The sequence below is a fragment of the Melozone crissalis genome, unplaced genomic scaffold (assembly GCF_028551555.1).
Source record: "Melozone crissalis strain CALT ecotype California unplaced genomic scaffold, PUWL_Pcris_2 ptg000023l_1, whole genome shotgun sequence".
Taxonomy (NCBI): Eukaryota; Metazoa; Chordata; class Aves; order Passeriformes; family Passerellidae; genus Melozone; species Melozone crissalis.
Genome location: NW_026535801.1, coordinates 36,136,356 through 36,158,784, shown reverse-complemented (window position 1 = coordinate 36,158,784; position 22,429 = coordinate 36,136,356). Strand labels below are relative to the sequence as shown.

General features: G+C 40.1%; 1 protein-coding gene across 1 annotated transcript in view; it reads left to right on the top strand.

Annotated features, from left to right (window-relative positions):
* LOC128938258 (von Willebrand factor D and EGF domain-containing protein-like) overlaps positions 1-22,429 on the top strand; it is a 171,944-nt gene that overhangs the window by 89,375 nt on the left and 60,140 nt on the right. The window contains 5 exon segments of the mRNA XM_054278405.1: positions 9,376-9,512; positions 10,574-10,729; positions 15,115-15,219; positions 17,912-18,026; positions 21,320-21,570. Coding sequence (XP_054134380.1) covers positions 9,376-9,512; positions 10,574-10,729; positions 15,115-15,219; positions 17,912-18,026; positions 21,320-21,570 — 764 coding nt within the window.

Here is a 22,429-nt window from a genome sequence, read left to right as displayed (position 1 = left end):
GTAATGAGGAGTAATAACGACAAATTAGTTTCAGTGAAGTAATGACACTTGAAGTTTAAATTTCTACGTGGAAAGTTCTGGGGAGAAAAAAATTTAACCAGCAAAGAAATCAAAGCCAGCAAAAAATAATGGTGAGAAGGTGAGAAGGGAATGTTCACCTTCCACACTGACAGAGATCCCATTTTCATATCAATACATTTCAGTGGTGGTATTAAGAGGGGCTGTGAACCCAACTGCATTTTCAGAGCTGTGAACCACAACCACACAGGTCCCCCAGACCCATCTGCTACACCCTGGTATTTTTAGAGTGGTTACACAGACCTTTCTGAATTCAGCAGTCTGCTTTGGGTCCTGTTCATGTGCTGTAATTAAATAATATGAATTAAAGCAGGCAATATTTTTTAAAATTTATTTATAATGAGCAAAAGTATGAGGTCAGCTATTACAGTCTTCCAATGGAAAATGCCTCTCCCCCTTGGAAGAATAAGCTTAGAGGTTTGATCAGACCAGGAATGTAAGGTCAGGTACATATTATAGAAATCTCACCATTTATGTAATTGTGATTTATTTTTAAGCTTAGTTCTCATTTTCAAAAACAAAGAATGAGGAAGATATTGAAAGAAAATACTTAATTTTTTCAGGATCCCCAGGTGAAAGGAGACAGAGCTTTTCAGTTGTCTACAACAAACTCCAATCTGTTTTGGAGATTGGAGCATTTGTATGGGAGCATCCTGGCTGAAGTAAATACTTTTCTCCCACTTGAATCAATTCAATGATCTTAAAATTCCAGATTATAATGATTATGTAAGGGCTGTTAGGAAGTCAAGTAAATTAATACTTTCTGGTGTTTTCAATATGTGTTTTGCTGATAAGATGCAGAAGGAGCCATCAGGGTGTGTTGGCACAATAGATGCTGTCCTTGCATAAATTAAAGTAAATAAATTAAAATATTATGCAAAGTAAAAAATGCATCTTAGACTTTTCAAAGGAAATAGAATCCATTTCCTAAATCCCCAGGATATCTACAATTAGAAATATTGCTCACTGTGTGTAAGGCTGGTGTTCCCTGTGGCTGGGACCAGCCTGTGGTGACCAGACCTTCCAGGGAGAATTTCATTTAATAGCAACACAAAGGCCCCAGAAACAGTTACCAGAAACTGTGACCCTTTCCACAGGAACTGATCATTTTTTTATCAAATCACTTGGGCTTGTAAACAAAGAAAAAACAACCAGGCTTTTTGCTAATATGGCAAAACATGTTCTATGGCAGAGAGGATGCAGTACACTTTAGCAATTCCATTGATTTTTCAAAATTGGATTTCATAAGAAGAGCCAAGTGCTTGTGAGAACAGCAAAAACCATTCTTACTGTTTTAAACTTTTCTCACCAAACTACTATTGCTATAAAAAAATGTTAAATTGCATTATCCCTGAAAAAGCCCGTCTTCTTTTCAAATAATAAGTCCTTGGGCTTAATTCTACTCTTCATTATAACAATTCCATTGACTTTGGTGGGCACAGTATTAACAAAATCACCGTTCCTGTCACAGTGATGAAGTTACACTATCAAGACAAAAATCAGGTCTCTTTTTCACAAGTCTTCTTTCCTTTTTTCCCTTTTTCTCATACTAATTGTTGACTTTTGCACTCCACAATGTTGAATTTTCCTGTCTATCCAGCTGAGGGAGGTTTGAAGCTCTGCACTGCCTGCAGCCTCCCATTCCCTCTCCTGTTTAAAGGTTCACTCAGCTGCTGATGGGTGTGATGCTGTGTTCCTGCACTGAAATTTGGAAGCTGGGATATCTGTTTCTATCAAATACATTTTTCTTCAATTGTGAATCCTGTAAGGCAGGGAATATTTCAAGCAGATCCCTGTGTACCATTGCAGCATAAACCACATTTTAAAACACAGCTTCCCTCTCACTGGGACTGTGTTCTTTACACTGGGTTTAAAGATATTAAAGATATATTCTTATTTCCTTTAAGCTGACATTAAAGAAGACTCACTAAGATATCAATACTCCATAAAAGAGGTTCTATAAAGCTTGAAAATGAAAACCTTTCTTTTGAGACCTGTTATCACCACTTACTATGAATTTTTCCCCTCAGCTTACCAATAATGGAAAGTAGATAAAGAATAAGTATGAAGACACATATTATGCAATTTAAGATTACATTGTGTTCAGTTAGTCAGCTTTTTCCTACATAAAACAATTTATGATTTAGTACTGAAAAAAAAACTGGGGAAAATATCTTTGAAATATTTGTTTGCAAAGCACACTTTCCTTCTCCCAGCCATCTGCAGAGGAGTGGTCCTCATCATCATTGAGGCCCTGGCACAGGATGCCCAGAAAAGCTGTGGATCTCCCATCCCTGGAAGGGTTCAGGACTTGGAGCATCCTATTTGAAGAAAATTATTCTAGAGTATCTTCAGTTCTGGGCCATAAAGATTTAAATAAAAACATTCTTCTCAGCAGAAAAACAGTACATAATTTTAAAAGGTATAATGAATAAATATCAGGCTTTGAGATCACTTGTCAAAACATCAAATTTTGAGCCTAGGACTTGTCACCTTTTGAAAATAGCACTCTTGTTCTTTTAGAGGAATGAACACCTCCAACCACAAAAGTTTTAGTAAGAACCACGAAATTTACAAAAGAAAAACAGTTTAGAATCAAAAGAGAAGAAAAGCACAAACTTTAACTACCACAGATGCATCCTCACTGGCACCCACATACTCTGCTCAGAGAAACATTTTTCTCAGTCACATCAAACATCTTTGTGGGCAATTCTCAGGGACTGAGGACTTCTTGCTAGTTTTGAAGCCTTTCTTCTTTTCATAGCAGTTTTACTTTAGTTTTTGCTGGAGCAGATGCAATAAACAAGCATCTGAAAAGGCAAACGTCAATACCAGCTTTAATCTACTGTTTAAAGTCCCATTCTTTCCATTTGAGGCACAGACCTGGCTGAGCAGGAAGAGGACTATTAGCATTAAAGTTGCAAAGCCAATAGAAAATGAATTTTAAAAGGATATCAAATCTTGGTGATAAGGGACATGGAAGGTTGCATGCTCAGTGATCCATAATATTCCCTGCAACCCTGGGAGATCAGTCTTTTCTGCAGATTAGTTTGTTTGCTTTAATGCAAAATGAAAACAGGGAAAACAGTCCAAAAAACCATGTAGCTAAACAAAACTATTTTCCAAAGAATATAGAATTAAATTTAAAAAATTTTAAAAAGATTATAGGTCTCATTCAAACTGACCAAAGCCAGACACCCCAGAAGCACACCTATAGCTTCTTTATATCAGGTACCATAGGAAATTTCAAACTTAAATCTTGTTAAATCCAAAAGAAAACAAAAAGCCCTGAAAAAACAACCTCCTTCTCCAAATACTCACAATGTACATACAAGATAAACAACACATTCACAACAGTTTATAAACTAGAATTAAAACTTACAAATCATTCAAAAGTCTGGTTTAAGTTGACCAAAACCAAAAATTCAGAGCAAACCTTTAAGGCCTTTACATAATATTTTATGTTGTGTTAAGAGCTCACAGTCCACCAGATACAGAACATTCAACCAATTGTGAACAAAACCCCGGGTGTAATAACCAGCTTTAATCTAATTCAGTAACTTTAAACATGGGAAAATTACTAAAACCAACTAACTGGGGACTAGAGTGGACATAAGGACCAAGATAACACCACGATGACCCAAATCCTTTTTGTGGCTTCACTGCATTCACTCTTAGGAAGCCTCAAGAAGATTCCAAGGGTTCTTCCCTAAAGTGCCTTTAAGGGACCAAAACTGAGACTTTCTTTGGTGTGCCAGTGAGCACCATGAATGCACAACCAGAATTTTACACAAGGTCACCTCTCCAGGCCATCTGGAAAAGAAGAAATATTCTCTAGTCAACAGCACAATCCTCTTCTTTTCTATTGCTGAAGTACATTGCTAGCAAGCCTTTTAAAAATAGAAGGATTAAATAAACCTAAAATGTCACAGTGAGTTTTCTAAAGCAAAAAATAATCTACCATATTGTTGCAGCACATGGATGCTTTCAGTGTGAAATTGAGCCAGGCCATTTCTCACATGCAGGGAGCTCTTGCAAAATGTTTTTTCCCCACTCTCTCTCAGGGCTCGTTTCTGCAGTCCATACTGGATACCAGAGACGCTCAAAGCAGAAAACCAGGTTCACTCCATGCCAGCAAAAGGTCACAGATCTAGAGTTTGGTACTATGGAAACAGAGTTGTTTAGGTTGGAAAAAAATCCCTGAGGTCTGTGAGTCCAGCTGTTAATCCAGCAATACCAAGGCCAGCACTAAACCACGTCCCCAAGTGCCACATCTACACAGCTTTTAGGTACCCCCAGGGATGGTGACTCTGCCACTTCCCTGGGAAGCCCATCCCAGTGTTGACCACCCTTTCAGCCCAGAAAGTTTCCACAATATCCCATCTAAACCTCCCCTGCTGCAATTTGAGCTCATTTTCTCTTGTCCTGTCGCTTCCTAGCTGGGAGAAGAGACCAACCCACACCTTGCCCCATCCTTCTTTCTGGGGGTCATAGAGGATGGTCCCCATGAACCCCCTTTCCTCCAAACTGGACACCCCCAGCTCCTTCAGCTGCTCTGGTCCTCTGAGACCTGACTTTGGAAGCAGGAAAACACAGTTTTCCTTCAGAAAGCAGGGAGGTCAATGATGTGCAAGAATTCTGGAACAGTATAAGGCTGCTGATAGTTTTTTTCTTAGGGAGGATTATCAAATGAGCTTTGGGTCATGGATAGCACAAGTCCCAGGACTTTGCATGCATTCAATAATTGTGTCTGTGATTACCAAAATAACATTATATACAAAAGAAATACGATATTTGTGCAAGCATTTGAATGGTGGCAGACTCAGACTTGCTCTGTCCAAGCTGTAGAGATAATTGAGCATCAGTTTGCTCTGATGCAGAACCCTCATACCTGTGGCAGCTGGAGATCCACATCCACACCAGCAAGCTCTGGCATGGAAAGTTGTTCAATCAGCTGCCTGATTCCAAGGAAGGGGCACCTGGGCATCATGGGCCATTTACTTTCTCACTTCAGCAAAGATTTAACCCAACCCAGCACTTATCATCTGGTTCATGATTTGTTTTTCATGGCCTAGATTGCTTATTTATCATCCCCTTTGAGAAAAGCAGGTCAGTTCCTTTCCTTTTCTTTATTCAGACAAAATTCCTGCTGGTTTCAATTTCAGGTCTGCTGCTCCAGCCCAAAGCCTTGTGTGTAGTTTTCAAACATTGCAGAAGAAAGTTTATTTGTGCTGGGATACTTTTTTAATCAAATAGTAAATCCAACATAAACCATTTCAATATGTCAGTAAGACTTCAATAAGTGTAATTTTGCAATATTCTTGATTTTGTGTCAACTGACTTCATTTTACTTATAAATCTGTGCATATTATTTACATAATACATTGCAAAAGATACCTGTAAAACCAACCATGTATTTATGGGGAGGGTGGGGGCTTCAATCTATTATTTAGCCTGTGCTCCCTGTCAGATTTGATTCATGTAAATGATTACAGAATTAAACTGCACAGTCAGCAACTCTGAATTTACTGTTCTTTCCTGGAAATTCCTACTGGAGATGGGAGGAGAAGGAAGGGAAGGCAGGGGAGGTGTGCCTTGAAGGCAAGCATTGCAAACCAAAGAGGAAAGATCCTTTATTCTGTCTGGAGGCCTCTGAGATTTCCACCTTCAGTTCCAGACCCTTCTCTCCAATTTATCTCAAGACAGTTTCATGAAAACACAAGATTTTCTTTCACTTTTTATCCCCAACATTTTCTGCTGTTCACACTGTCCCTATCAATGCTCTGCCAGGTGACAGATGCATTTTATTTGCATTTACTTGCTGCGGGTGCAGACTGGGCACTGGAAATGCAGTGGGATGTCCATGCCTGAGCCAGTGGATGTGAACACTGCTGCAATAAAATCCTCCTCCATAACTGCTGCACCAGTCACACATCTGAGCCCCAGGTGCCACCCTGAGCTTCAGTTTTTAATCTGCTAGTAAAAGTCAAAGCACATTTTTGACCTAGAGGCCATACAGAGAAAGGAAGGAGGGTGTTCTGTCCTGGATTTCGTTGTATTTTGACATTCACACTCCCTAAATATAAATTATTAATGTTCATATATATTGTACTTTTTACAAGCACCTTCCAAGAACTGCCTGATTACCTGCAGATTTCTCTCCTCTCTACAGACATCAGACATCCATCCCAGGTCTCCACAACCTCAGCTTTCTCTGCACTTTTGCCCTCAGTCTCACCTTTGTGATATTTCCCAGCTCTTTTTATTGCTCCTTCCCTACAGTCTTTACCTGAATTACTTGCAGCCCTTTTGCTGGAGTTTTTCAGGCTCTCCGATATTTCCTTCTGATGTCAGCACCTCTCTGCACTTCCAGCTCCCTGTCCATGAACCACACCTTGATCCCTGTACCCAGCAAGAACAGAGTCTGGATGTTTGAGTGCCCAGCTACCAACTGCCAGGAGACTTTTCCAAAGCCAAGGGAATGGAGATTTCCTCTCCCTTTTTTTGGTTGAAACTGGCTAAAATGCAACACAAGAAAGCAGGGAGGAAGACAGACAGAAACCCTCATTAAAACCAAATGCCTAAAATTCCTACACCCATTATGTGTGACATTTAAAAATAAATAAAAAAGGTAAAAACAAAAACCCTTATCAATATTTATGTACTGCTTAAACTAAAGTCTAAAGGCTGAACTCTACTATCCATTTCTTTTAAAAAGAGACATTGTAATTACCTTTATTTTCCATCAGATTTCAAGTGGGTAAGACACTGATGTTTGCAGTTGTTGCCAAGTAGTGTTTGCATTAAGGAAAGGACTTTCCAGGATCTCATGCCCTGCCAATGAGGGGTCTGAGGATGCTCAGAGAGCTGGGAGGGGACAACAACAGGACAGCTGACCCCAAACGAATATCCACAGGAATATCCCATTCCATATGGCATCACTCTCAGTGCATAAACTGGGGGGAAAGCTGGGCAGGGATCACTGCTCAGGTACAGGCTGGGCATCTCTTGGCAAGTGTGAGCAACTGCATTGTGCATATATTCTAAATATTTTATCATTATTATTATTATCATTACTGTATTTTTTTCCCTTTTTTCTCCCATTAAACTCCCCTTAAGTCATCTCACACATTTTCTCACTCTCTCCCTGGTGATTGTCTCCCTGATCCTGCCAGGAGGAGCTGTGAGAAGTGCCTGTGTGATACTCAGTTCCTGCCTGGGGTTAAACCCTGACAAGAATGGTTTGAGAGAAATAAGTACAAAATGCTGAGCTGATATTGTAAGGCACTGGGCACTGAGAGTGCTTTTGTGGAACAGAAAGGGCTGCAGGAGCACATTCCTGTGCCCCACTCCTTCCCAGGCTCTGAGATTCTGCTTCACCCACAGAAGCCTGAAAATCTGCAGTGATAATGAAAACATTAATGCAATCCAAGTTGCCTCAGTACTAGTGGGGCTAACTATTAAAATCTCATGAAAAACATAATGAAGCATTTTTATTTTTTAATTTTTATGCACTAGCCACAGAAGAAGGCAATTTATCAAAACCAGTCACCACATCTGACTAATAGTTTTGTACATTACAGGAATCCACCAGTAACTGATGAAAGCTGATAAGCTGTAAACGATTTCTTTCTTGTAAATATTGCAAAGTGTCCAGCAGTGTTGGTAATACTGCTGCAATAAAATCAATTTTTTAAAAATATGAAAGAAAAGCTAAAAGCACTTCAGAAGTGCAGGGGGGAAAAAAAGTATTTTCTCTTTTATTTCATGTTTATGTTGCTTTCCTTCCTTTTTTTCTCTGGAAAGACATGAGTCATGCGGCTGTGTTGTTACAGGCTGCAATCTGGTGGGATGGCAGTGTTTAAACAGCATTTTTCCTAATGACAGCCTAAATGGCAGAGCCCTAAAGGAACAGCGAGGTGCTGGGAAAGGTTATCAGCTCCACTCAGGGCATTTTGCCCCTCAAATCAGAGCTGAACTAAGGTGCCAATAAAATATTAGGTGATGGAGAGCTTCTGTTTTAGCCAAGCTGCAGCTCAGAGAAAACTGATGGGCAATGTTGCTTTGCCAGAGCAGTGGGGATGGGACAGGGAAGAGGGATCAAGCGGAGATAACAACTGGGACAACACTCTGCTGGTGAGCATCCTTCCCAGAGCTCCTGGTCATGCCCCTGCTACTAAGTGTTGTTCAGGAGACAAGAAGAAAGTGTTCTGATTTGTATTACTTGTCATTATAGTGGCTTCTCCCAAACACTAGATCTACAAATAGTATGAATGAAAATATTCAGCCATGATCCCAACCGATTCCTATTATTGATGTATGATATTGGAGCCATTCTGAGCCTTGTGCTACCCAAGAGCTGACGCAAATATCTACCAAATTATAATTTTTCTTAATTAAGGATGTGAATTCTGACATGCAATGGGCTTGCATTTTTCCTCTGTTGAAATAACCCCAGTATGAAAGCAACGAGCAATTTTGAAAGGTGAATACCCAAAGTACAACAGAACCCAAATGAAACTTTACCTGAGAACCATAAAACATTTTTAAAACAGTAATGGGTGGAAGTCAGCCTTGTAAAGGGGCCAGCACAGGCTGTAGTTCACTTAAGCTCTACTTAAGGCTTTAATGTAGCATTTAAGTGAAACTTAGCTGGTGCATGACCTTTGTGCTGACACAGCGCAGAGCTGAGTGCTACCATTAATGATTTAACCCTCACAAGAAAGCTTTCCTTTAATGATCCTTTTACTGCTGCCAAAACTTTATGGGGAAAAAACCAACAAAAAGCCAAAAATATAGGGCTGGCTTTTTCCCTGCTTTTAACACTCCAAGGATCCTGGTGGCATGGTCATCTCTTGTTCCCATATTTCTGTATGCTATGGGATGAGGGTTTGTCCTCTCAGCTGTGCTCCCATCCTGTTCCCTGGGATGTATTGTCCCTCTTACCTGGGTCAGAGGTGTATTGCCACTGGATACTTAGGTCAACAAAAGTTTTAGCCCTGGAGACCTTTTGACATGAAGCCACCACTTCAGAGAATTGATTCAGGAGTCCTGACACTCAGATCTTGCAGCACTGGGTGCACAGGACAATATTTAATGGAGGTTTTCTGCCTCCCCTTCTGACAACTGCTGTTTCTCTGTTCACGAGAAATCCATAGGGAGGCAAGGAAGACTTCCTTAAGGAAAAGTATTAAACCGCAACAACCAGGAACAATTACAACAAAATCTCTGCTGCAGCAGAGCAGAACAGAATGCAAGTGCTGCTCTCTGAAGCTCTGTATCCATCTCACCCTGCAGAGCCAGCTTTGGAAATCACAGCCCTGGAGAACGGGGGTCTCTGCGACGTCCGCGCCTCGGCGTGCAGCAGGATCCGGGTGTTTGGCCTCGGCTTCAGAGACTCTCCCAGCCTGCACTGCCAGGTCACCAGACTAATTGTAAGCTACCTCCTCTAAAATATGAAATATGGATGATACAGTCCAACACTGACATGTTTATATAGAAATGTTTTTCTCTGATCTGTGCTATCTTCCCTCGCTGTTTCAGCAGTGTTTCACCTTCCAAGCCCACTGCCAATGTGTTTGCTGCAAGTGAGGGGAGCTGAAGAGGCTCAGACCTTTCCAGACTGGTTCCCTGCAAATGCACAGCTATAAGTTCTTGTTCATAATCTCTGTGGAGTTTTGTTTGACTCCTCTTTGGTTCAGGTGCTCTGTAGCCCACTGAAGCCTGAAATCACAATATTATTTCTCATTTTGTACATCTGGAATCACTACACTTGGTAGTTTTCCAAAACACATTTAAATGTTAAGTTTTGTGGTTGAATATAGGGTTTCCTCACCACAGTTACAGAGGCTCTTATTTGAATTTTCTTAGTCATACTTCACCACCAAATCAGAGGTTTAGATGAGCATCAAACCCATCTCTTATGCAAGCACTGTAATTTTATCATAAACAACTATACACAGGCAATGCTGCAACTGAGTGATTTGGTGGATCAGCATCCTCAGTTATGAAATGTTTGATTAAACTCATAAATCCACCTCAGAACAGACACTCAGCCTGACTCCCAGTCGGTGCTGGCATGCTCACGAGGCACCGCTGAGATTTGCTGTGCCCCCTTAGGGCTCCATGGGCTCTTCCCAAGTTGGGATGTTTTATGCAGCTGATCTGGAGGGGTAGCTGACATCACCTTCAAGGAGCCACGAGCTGGCTGCTGAGCTTCAGCAGGAAACACAAAGTTACTCGATTACATCAGCCCATCTCATCCCAGCTGCTCATCCCAAGTGCAGACCACAGCACTTCCTAAATCAATAGACCACCTGCATGCCTAGCTAAGCATGGCTTCCCCTTTACTGTAGCTATAGTAACAGCATGTTTCCTTTTAAATAAACCACCATGGAATGCCTGATATTATTGATTATAAACATAAACATACACTGACAACTGGAATCTCTTTATGAGCCTTAATTTTCTGCACTCTCCCTCTGCTTTACTGCAGCATCTCAATGGCGAATGGCTATCAAGAGAAGAAGAAAGCACAAAAGCAGATTTCCTGAGCTCTGAGGCTGTTGACTGCCAGATCCCACTCCTGAACATCACAGAGGCTGTGCACTTCGTGGCCGGTGATGAGCCGTTTGCAAGATGGCAAGTGAAAGTAGGAATTTTATTATGTTTCTAAGAAACACTTTAGAAAGAGAAAAATCAGTTGTCATGGTAAATTAAAATGCAAAGCACAGTTTTCTTCCTTTCAGAAATGAAAATGCCTGTAGAAATACTCTCACTAATGTCATGTAGAGGAAAAGAAAAAACACACCCCGCCAACCAAAACGAGCTAAACGCAGGTGTCTCTGTAGCCAATCCAAAAGGGCAAATTACAACCACTTCTAGAGGTAATCACCTGAAATTGATGCAGTTGTGCTAATCAATTGTTAATCATTAGTATTCCATTTCTGAAAACCCCAGCTCAGACTCCTGATTAGGCAGCAAGTGTCAGAGAGCTTTGACTCCCTGGGTGCATGAACGATGCATGCCCTGGGCAGGCTTCAGCTGGGATGCCACGGTCACAGTTGTGGTCCGAATGGCTGCAGGAAGAAGCATGTGCTCTATCTGCTTCTTCTGGGTTTTCTGCCGCAGTTTTAGCCCCTTTTTTCACAAAATGGTACCTATTTTTCTAAATATCCCCAGGAAACCAGTGCCTTCCCGACCCTGCATGCCTGCTGCCCTTGGTCTCCCTCTAGGCCTGGATAGGTTTTTTTCTGTTTTTTACAAAACTGAGATTTTTTTTAACGGCTCTGAAGCTAAGAAGAATATATTGCCATTGTAGGGAGATGCAGATGTGCCCTGAAAATTGAAGAATGCAAAATGAGGCACGTAAAACACTCCCCTCACCCCTGCCTGTCCTGCAGCCTGCAGCGGCCTGCACCCAGCTGGGGACACGTGCTGCCACGCGGCCTGGGGGAAACAGAAGGATGTTTGGCAGAACGCATCTTCTAATCCGAAATTTATTTTTAAAAGACAAGGATTTGGGAGTTTAGGACATTAGGGTAAAACCCTGTGGGTGCAGAGCCTGACTGTTTGCTGCTGGGGTGGGCCTTGGACCTTCCTTGTGTCACACTACAGGGCTGAACCAGGAGGGACAGTGCTCTGCTCAGGGCTCTAAAATTGCTCCAAAAAGTTATTGAACTCTGCCAGCTGTGAGATAAAATGCTGCTTCATGGTGGAAGGTTCTGAGAGGGAGACACCCTGGGTGTTCCTGGCTCAAGACGACAGCTAAAACTCTGGTTTGGGCACAGGAAGGTTTCTCCAGTGTTCCAGGACATCGTCCTCACAGCACAGGTCTATTACAATTCTGATTGTGTTCAAGCGCTTCTTTTCAGCCCTAAGGAGGTCTGTACAATTTTTCTCATCCTTTCCCCTCAAAAACAGCTAAAAAATCTCTTTCCATGCACTAAAGCTCCAGAAAAGCTCTGCACCTGCAAGCTTTCTGCCCTTTCCCTCTCCTTCAAACCCTGCAGAGGAACCAGGCTGACGGCTACACAGCAAATGCTCAATTAAATCATCTCAGTCTGCACATGAGCCTGGAACTCCTGTGGATCTTTAGATGAACAAATTGGGAAGGCAGAGCCTAGTGCTCAGCTTCAAAGGCAGCTGGCCTTACGTGGCAGCACAGAGAACAAAATCATGGAGCTTTTCCAGATAAAAAATTACTTTCAATTAATTCCACAGGTGTTCAAAAATTCGTGTTCCAGAAAATTCCTCTTAAGACTTATTGCATCTCGAAAGACTTATTGATGATCTGGGTTATGTATCTATGTATCTACTTTTCAAAGCATAGCTAAAGTATTTTTCAGAACCAAAATTCAGCACAATTCTTTCTGGAAATATCACCGTTCAATATTTTCAGAATCTTTACCCCTTCCCAAATGAAATTTCAAAGGAATCAGAAATATTTCACTACAGCTTTTTTCACTGCCAGCATTGGGGGAGCAGGAGCTCTTCTCAGTGCTCTTTCATTTAATCTCCTGTTGTAGTCATGTTTCAGATTTTGCCCATTGTTCTCATGACATGCTGCTGAACGCAGATAAGAAAGTACATGTGGCTACACCAGAGTGTTTGGCATAATTAATTGAGATATCAAAATACAAACCCATGCTTGGGCAGCAGATGACTTGAGCTGTCCAGGCAGATGCCTGGGTGAAGAGGTGAAAGAGCTTGGCAGGCACTTATCTAATTTGGGAAGCAGCTCTCATCCTTTTCATTAAGTTGTTGGTGCTGTATTTGTCTAGAACGGAAAAAAAATAATCACAAAAAATTCAGTGAGGTGAAAACTGAATTTGAACTCAGCACAGTTTTACACCTTTCATTTTTTTTTTAGAGACTTTCTGACTTTCTTACAAAGTCTATGTAGAGTGATGCCAATAGCCAAGATCATTTCATGATGGGTGAAAAACCTGAGAAAAAAGCAACAGAGTTTCTGAGCATCCTTTGCATTTCTGCAGAAGCAGCTCCTTCTTTCCAGATGATACCTATGCCCAAGCAAACAAGGCCCAGCTCTAAGTTGGTTTTTGCCTCTTAAGGTCCAAACAAATTAAAGGTTTGCTCAACTCAGTTCTCATCAAAGTACTTGTTCCACATCACTAAGATGACTAATGAAAAAGCAATTAAAATAGCTATAAACCAGCCCAATTCTAAAAAGAGCTCAAAATAGATGTTTATAATAGAATGTAGGAAAAAAAAGTCAAAACAGATTAAAAAATAATCTAATTATAGGAGTTACATCTCTCTCACAACACTCCAGACAGAACAATTAGTGCAATTTCACAGCTTTTTATATGTTTCCCTGTCTAGCCATTTTTTCACCCATTATTAGTGCACTGTGTATTGAGTGTATTGAGACAACATTGGACACTCCAGTAAAATAATGAATTTAAATTTAGTTTAAATTGCACTAGGAATAATAAATTCTTAATGGAAATCTTGCTGCCAGAGTCTTTCAGTGAAGAGCAGGTCTACAGGGGGTTTCAGTTTTTTCTCAAACTGCAGGAGAAATCCTTTATTTCTTTTAAAAGCACTTTTACCTATAGTACAACACACTATAATCTAATATGTCAATAGTCTAATATTTTCCTTAAAATAATGAATTTTACTAGATCAATGAATTTTTGAACCAATTTATATTAGTCCAAAGAAGTTATTTCACTTCCACAAGTTGAAATTGTGAATATCCATGAATGCTGCCTGTGCCTGCCCTTGCGGTGGTTTCTGTGGTGGCAGAGAAAACCACTCAGCTCAAAATGTAGAACCATCCCACATGAGACAGTGTGGGAGAATCTGCTCTATTCTCTTCCATGAACTTGCAACCAATTCATGATAAGTGCTGCTTTTTACGAAACTTAACACGTATTTTTTGATCTCTGTACTTTTGTTTATCTTTGTTAAATTTAACCTTTTTTTTCTGTGAGCTGGAAGAGTTTATTGAGTGATCAAAAACTTTATGGCCTCAGTCTTGTAAAAATCCCCTGCAAAGGGACCAAGGATGTTTCAGCTTTGTGGTCTCGGGAGAGATGGAGGAGGGCTGGGGATTCTTTTTAAACACCAAGAAAACATAGGGTTAACTGATTAATCCAAAGCAAACCCTGTTAGATTTGCTAAGCAGAATCTTTATTTTGACTGTGAGAAGACAAAACCTGAAAAATACCTGACAAAAAGGTTTTGCTTTCCTGCTGGTTCTCATTTGTGTCTACAGCATGGCTTTCCCCCAGGGTTTTGAGGTGCTCTTCAAGGTTCACACCTCTCAAGACGTCTCACAAAGCACTCTCAAAAGCTTTCCACTTATCCACACTTCTCTGGTATCTTTTCATTTTTACTGTGGAAAAATTAAAATATAAATGTACTCAACTCTTTTGTACTGTGCAAGCATTCTTATATAAAAAAGGGCATGTTTAAGGCTTTGTGAATTATCCATTATGAGCTGGGACAGGTGACTGCTCTAAGGGACCTTCCCACAGAAATGAGACTGTTTCTCTCTCATATTGCCATCCCTTGCATCTTTTATAAGGTTAATTTCAAGCAAACCTATATAATGCACATTCTTCTTTTTTTCAGGCCAAGGATTTTACTTACTGATTTGCTGTTAGTAACAAAGTGGTTCTGAGTCCCAGCCAAAAATGTTAATCGTGTTCCACAACTCCTTGAAATCCCCCTTGTAGTACTTGAGTAAAGCTTCCATGAGGGTATCAGAAAAAAAAAAAAAAAAAAAAAAAAAAAAAAAAAAAAAAAAAAAACCACCTTCAGGATAAAACCTAATAGCAATTAGAAAGCTGAATGCCAGCTGAGCCAAAAGATCTTTTGGTTATTAATGAAGAATTTCCAGTTTGGAGCATTAAGCAATTTGTTAGCTCGCAGAGCCGCTCACAAGTGGTTTAATTTATCCTGCTGGCATGCATCCAGCTCAAAGGGGCAGTGCTATGGCTCCACAACGAGCAGACAGTCTCCATATGGAGCATGATGAGTTCTGAGGATGATTTTTGTCTCACTCAGGTCACTAATGATGGCGTGCAGTACAGTAACTCGCGGGTGCTGACCCTGTACGACGCGCTCTGCCAGCTCTGCCAATTCCACCCCACCGCACTCTGCAAATTAAAGGTAATTTAAAGACCATCAAGGTTTCATGTGGATCCTTCATCTCTCCCTTAGCCCTCTCCCTCCCTCTGATGGGCTGTGTGTAATAACTGCTCTGGAAGGGGAAAACCTATTTCACAGAGCAGCTGCACAGCCCCACACTTTGCTTTTCTCTTTCACAGCCTCGTGTCTGCGATATTTTATTCCCTTTTCCTATTTACACCTGATAGAGCATGCTTTATGATGGACCTTCCTCACACAAACACCTCAGGAAAGCTCATGGCTGCCAGTATTTATCCTTTACAGCTGTTAGTGGGAGTAAATAAGAGTGAGGAGCCTGCCCTGAGAGGATTAGCTTCACTTCTGAAGTGTCTCTGCTGGTTTCCCTCTCCCAGCCTGTTTGGTGAGGTTATATCATTTCTATTCCAATTTTCTGCCTTAGCAAGAGGCACACAAAGAAGCATGTTATACAGTTTTTGTCATGTGAGAACACCCTTGAGAGCATCAACCATTCCTGCTTGCATTAAACACTGCTAAATACAAACATTGAGTACTCTGACAGTTTCAAAACTGTAACCAAATGTCTACAGCTATGTTTTAAACTGCCAACATATTAAAAATTGCCTGCAGAGCACTATAATCCTCAGTTTTCCTGTGGAATCATTGGTGTAGCATCCCTTAAAAAGATCTCTTTTTTCCAGAGGCCTGCATTAAGCAAATTATCTGGTTTGCAGTGGGGCTTCAAAAAATTTTTGGAGGGTATTAGGTGGGATATTTGAATGTGCTGATTCTGCTTTCCTACCCTAAGGCAAGTATGAATTAATAGGAGGCCACCAGTCTGCTTTTTTTATAAAATGAAGATTAATCAGGTACATCTTAACTCATTTGCCTCACTGTTCTCATTAATGCTAATGAGAAAATACAGCTTTAAAACCTGCACTGATTGCAAGCACACACCAGTTACCAAAATTTTTTAAAAGTTGACTTTTTTTCCAAGTGAGTGAGCGAACAGAGGTTACTTTATAGTAACTTTATAGGCCTGTGTGGTAGTTTGACCCTGACTGGATGTCTCAAAGTCCCTCTGTCACTGCCCTCAGAGAGATAAGGGCAGGGAAACCCAGCACAGCCCAACTGAGGGCAAAACCACTTTAGTTTTAGATTAAAATAATTGTGTTAGAATCATTTCACTTTAAGCTAAGGTGAGGGCTTTTTGTCAAAGGCTTTCCTAATTCTTACATGTTTGAAACTCAGAAATGGATGTGGTCTCTCAATATGGTGTTCTCTAGGGATTATAGTAATTTCTATTCTAAAATGCTTCAAGGGAATATTTGAGCTAGGCTTCCAATTGCATCAGACCACAGTCTAATTATACCCCTTCTGCATTACTCTGCAACACCTAAATTGCTTTCAGAAAAGGTGTTTTAATTAGGGGACATTTTATATCAGCCCATTTCATATTCTGTGTTCTTTTATGGGGCCCATTCTGTACCACACTGTATCACATCAGAAAAAAAATTTTTTTTTTTTTCATCATAGCATCAAGCCCTTGAAAACAACAATGTAATAAAATCTAATTAACATCCAGGTTTTAGTACTGGAGATCTGTCATGTTCTATCATGTTGTGGCCATTATGAGAATGCTTTTTGTTTCTCTACCTGACCCATTACCCTAAAGTGGTATTACTGACTAATGCAGTTTGCAGAAGGAGTTTGGGACACCAGTAAAGCAATAGACAGAAAACACAGGGCCAGTAACAGGACACATATCAGTCTCAGAAAAACAAAGGAAGGAAAGGGAAAAAATGTGTTTGGTAGTTTGTCTGTCCTGCTGTCCCACTGCGGCAAGGACATGCCCCTTGTTCCCAGGATTATTCCATGTTTTTCTGGGAATCTGCATGGTCAGATAAAGTCCCACCTGCCCAGCACAGCCTACAAGGCCTGACTCCTCCATAGGACCTTCCCATGGGATAGATCTTTAACTGCATCTGTTAATTATGTCCCTGTGTTCCCTTTTTAGATACCCAAATGCCTTCAATCCATGTGGGATCCACAGTGGGAGAGGAGCAGGTCAGCCCAGAGGCTGCTGTGCCCACAGAGCATCCCTCACAAATAGTTTTTGGGATGTTCTGCCCCACCAAGGCACCAGGGATGTGCTCAGCTCTCCTCTGCAGCTCCCTCATGGAAGCCTGAATTCTCATGCACTTCTTTATTCTGCTTTTATAGCAGAATTTCCTATAGCAGAATTTGCTTTTGCAAATGCTTATGAAGAGCAAGATTGCAATATTTCAAATGGAAATAGTCTAGTCTCAGGCTTTGGGAGTCTCGTGGAGCTGACATTTCATGGACACCTGATACTCCCCATATGAACAGTCACAGCTGGGAATTGTGACCACATGCACCACATGAGTGTGCAAATGGGAAAAGTCACATTCTGTTGCATCCATCATCTATCTATGACAAACACCCCTTTGCCTAAGCTAAAACATTCAAAGCTACAAGGATCCCAAGCTGGGACTGGAAAACTTCCACAGTTTCCTCGCTGTAAGCAGAAAGCACCAACATTTAAATTGCTGCTGTTTCCTTGTTTCAAGAGACAAGTGAATTTCTGCTTATATCCAGAAATTAATAATTGCTAATTTCCCATCTTTCTTATTCCTTTATTTTCATTGCCTTCACCTCCCATCCATTTTTATTTCCTTTTTTTTTTTTTTGGCAGGAAAATACATGCAATATAGATGGACTTTGCTATGGTGAAGGAGAGTCAAGCCCTACAAGCCCTTGTCTTCTCTGTGAACCTGACATTTCTAAGTTCACCTGGTCTGTGAATGAAAGTAAGACAGGGGTTTCTTTTCTAGAATTTAGAAGCACTTATCTGGGAATTTATGACTCATTTTATTAAATATATCATTCCTCCATTTAGCTGAATCTATCATGTCGGTGCACATGGACTGTTTCTAGTGGGAATAATTGGGTACATCAGAAATGCAGACTCCATTGCATGCACTGTGCACCTAGTTCTGTCTGAAACTTGATAAATCTCAGATTAATAAATGCCTGAAAGTTAGAATTTGATATGCTAGTGGCCCATGCAGTGCCCAAGTCTGTCAGCTGAAGGTGATGAACCCTAAATATCTCTGTCAGCATCTCACAGGTACAAATCTTTAAGGAGGCAATTTGGGGAAAATACTGCTTTTAAAACGCTAGCATGTATTTTTGGTGCCTGCAAGAATTGCTTCCTTTTGCTGAGCCAAATCCTATGAAATGGCTCATAGCAGAGCTTGCCTTGGCAGGGAGTCCAAGTGATAGGGATCAGGCACTCATTACCTGCACTGCCACAGAGCCCTCATTCTGCAGCCCCTGGAGGCAGGGGTCAGGGGGAGGCTGCCTTTTGAAACATCTCCTGAAGGATGGAGACTAAATCATAGTTTTTTATGGCTACCTGCCCAGTGTAAACAGCAACCATTGCTCACCCCACTCTTTACAGACAATCCTCTTTACAACATTATCCTCACAGCCCATCTCCTCCCTTGCATGTTTGCATCTGGTTAATATAAAGATCATATTACTGCCTTTATGTAAATCCATGTGGTGCTTTCAGAAGGGGTTTCTCTGCTTTTTAGGCTTTGTAAACCCAAACACATTATAGTATAGAAAGGTGTGTGAGTCACAGAACCAGCCTGCTCCAGTTGTTTGGGGTTTTATTACATCCCAAAAGCTGGCCAACTGAAAATCCATTTGGATGAGCAGTTAAAATGCCTAAGGGTAATTTAGATCTGAAAGAGAGACTACACTTGAAAGCTGTGTGTTTTTCCCCAGAAAAATATTTAATCCAATGAGGGATATTATCTGTGACTCACAAACCTTGCCTCCTTTCTGTCATATAATAATAGAAAGTTTTGAAAGGTTTGAAATGGACCTCAAAGATCATCTTGTCCCACCCCCTGCCATGGCAGGGACACCTTCCACTAGATCAGGTTGCCCAGAGCCACATCCAACCTGAGCTTATACTCTGCTGGCCAGAGCAGCAGCATTCCCAGGGATGAGCTGATCCTGGGTGTTACAGACAGACTCATTACTAATACCAAGACAGCTTGATTTTCAAATTCAGGAAATGGCTTAAAAATTAAAAACTGAATTTCTTTTGAAATTTATGAAACTAGAAGTGATTTGGGAACTCTGACACACATCACTGTTCACTTTTAAATGATGTCAAAATTTAAAACTATTTAGAAGAAAGGGTTTGTCAGACCTTTTTTCAAAAGTGTGAAAACTTTTTTAAAAGTCCTGCAGTAATAGGGAGAGTGAATATTTATTTACTGGATGGCAAGCAGATCTCTGTAGGATTAGAAACACTCCTCCACAGACTCCTTTCAGAACATCTGATTTTATATTATTTTGTGCCTACCACTTCCACTCACCATCCATTCAGCTAACACCTTTGTGTTTATCCATAAATGCATGCCCTGCATCAATATTTCATTGATTACTTTGGGCACAACTTTTATGGGCCCCATGGCTTTAGTGTTTGGGAAATAAAAGGTAAATGAATAGATGGAAGCTTTCAACAGTTATGCCAGGACAATCTGCTGGACAAGCATTTTAGAAAGCTCTCATAACCCAGCAGCAATAAAGGAGACACATATTTAAATAATTGCATCATCTAAGCTGTGCTATGGAAAGCAAAGTTGGATAAAAATTATATGCACCACAAAAAAAACCCTAATGATGATTTCCCATGAGCACAGTGCAAGGAGTCCTTATGAGAACACATATATAGTTCATAATGTTAGAGCATGGCTTGAAATTATTCCTGGGTATTGGAAATGTGCTTTAATTTAAACATAAATATGGTCAAATTACACTGTGAAAGATTCATTTAAATATCAATACCTGTCAATTTGTACTGCTGGCTAAAGAGGAAAGATGCCTTGAGACTGAGCAGGCTTAGGACATGGAGATGAAATTCCTGGCCCAAAAAGAGCTGCTGTCACCTCAGGGTACTCATCTGATTTTACTTCTCCTTGGTTTCTAATTATAAAATGTAATCATTTTCTCTACCTTGTCCTCCTTACCTATATACATTGAAAGTATCTTCAGGTAGCATTTATCTTCTGCTGCTAAATACCCTTGTAAAATTAGGAGGGTTTATCTTCATTAAAGAAATAGTGAATGTAAACAGCAAGCCTGGAAATAACAGTGCCAATGGTGACATGATACACACCCCTGTCACTGGGGATGGACAGACTCTGGCACTGAAAAGACCTTTATTCCCAAGTGAATCCACTCAAACTGCTTCCTTAATTACTCCTCATGGGTAAAGACAGGAGAGTCTACTCAGTGCAAGGGTTCCAATTTATTTTCCCTTCTGAGTTGCCTGCCCAGTTCATTTGTCATTCAGCATTTTGAGATTTATTTTATTTATGTTTAAATGGATGGATGATAGGTGGATTAAATATGTAAGTAAGTATAAGAAATATAACTAATTATATCATTATATATTATATATTTTATATATATATATTATATAATATATAATGATATAATTAGTTATATTAGTCATATGTATATTATATATCATATATTATATATATAAATATATAACTAATATAATATACATTAGTTATATTAGTTATATATACTCTATATATTATATAGTATATAATATAATGTAATATGTCATATATAATATATAATGTAGTATAATATTATATATTATATATTATATATTATATATTATATATTATATAACATATAACATATAACATATTATATATTATATATTATATTATATATACTAGTTTTAAGAAGAACTGGGACTAGGGGGAGGCTATAGAAATCATGTGTTATTTACTCCCAAGAATCAGATAGCACATCAAAATGAATCCAAGTGCAGGATGGGACAAAAATTCAGCATAGGCCACAAAATAAAAAAGGAGGGGAGGAAAAAAGTGTCCTTTTGGTAAAGCTATTTGCTGCCTCTAACACACAAATCTCTTCCTCCATCAGCCTCTGGGTATGATCTGCATGTTTTCTTTGAGAGCATTCCTTCAAAGACCCACACTGAGAGCCTTTACGTGGGAGAAAGTGGAGTTTATGTAATCATGGTTTCATTTTTGCTGTTTAGACAACCTGCCTCCTGTGTTCCAGGCCCCCTCCAGCCAGCTGCTGACATTTATTGGTGAGAATTTTGTTTACCAGCTAATAGCGGTGGATCCAGAAGGGTCAGCTGTGCTATTCATCTTGGAGTCTGGGCCACGGGGTGCCAGGCTCTCCCCTGCTGGCCTGCTCCTCTGGAAAGTGGATTCAGAAGAAATGCAGACCTTTGAATTCGCTGTGTCAGATGAGTGCAATGCACAGAGCAGGTACTCCATTGAGGTAAGGGAAAGAACACTTTAAAAACAAAACAAACCTGTTTGTCATGTCAGTGCAATTGTGCAATTGTCATCAAAGCTAATAGTTTGTTACTGCCTCGAAAAACAAGGCTTCAGCTATTTCCTCATAACTGTATAATATCCAGCACAGCAATAATGATCAATTAATGGAATAAATATCTCTGAGAACATAGAAACTATATACACAGGGAACAAGAGAGAGTGCTATTGATTGCTGTTTGAAAGAACATTCTTGCAGAGCCTTTTAATGGTTCATTAATCTGCTTTAAAATTCACATTTTGCATCTGGATTGCACAAAAAAAAAGCATATAACATAAAAGACCAGGCTTTAGCTATAAAAGGGAGATTATAACTCATTCTCAATGATATTTTTAGAGATGTCTTGCTCTTATGTCTTTACTCCACACTCTTAAGTTTCTTGGCAGAGCTTGTGCATGACTTTGTCTTTATTGTATGGGCTAACATTAATCCTCTGATCAGATAAGCTAATAAAGCAGGACACAGACTCCTGACATAAGAACAGTTTTGTGAAGAAATGATTTTTATTCCCAGAGATTCCTATTTTTACTCATTCAAACCACAAAATACCAATCTGCTGAACCCACACAGCAAAGGGGAAACTGGAGCCTAGATATGGCTTTAATGGAAATATTTCAAGCTAGACCTGTGTTATCTGGGGGAGATAATGCAGAGCTTTGAATCTGTAGAAATGCAGTTCTTGTACATACATAAAATACAACCATGGATCTCCCTTTCCTGAAGGGAGACACCAGATAAGGAATGCCACAGTCATGTTCTTGCCTGGGAGCCATTTGTAATGTGAAGGAGGAAGGTGGGCAGG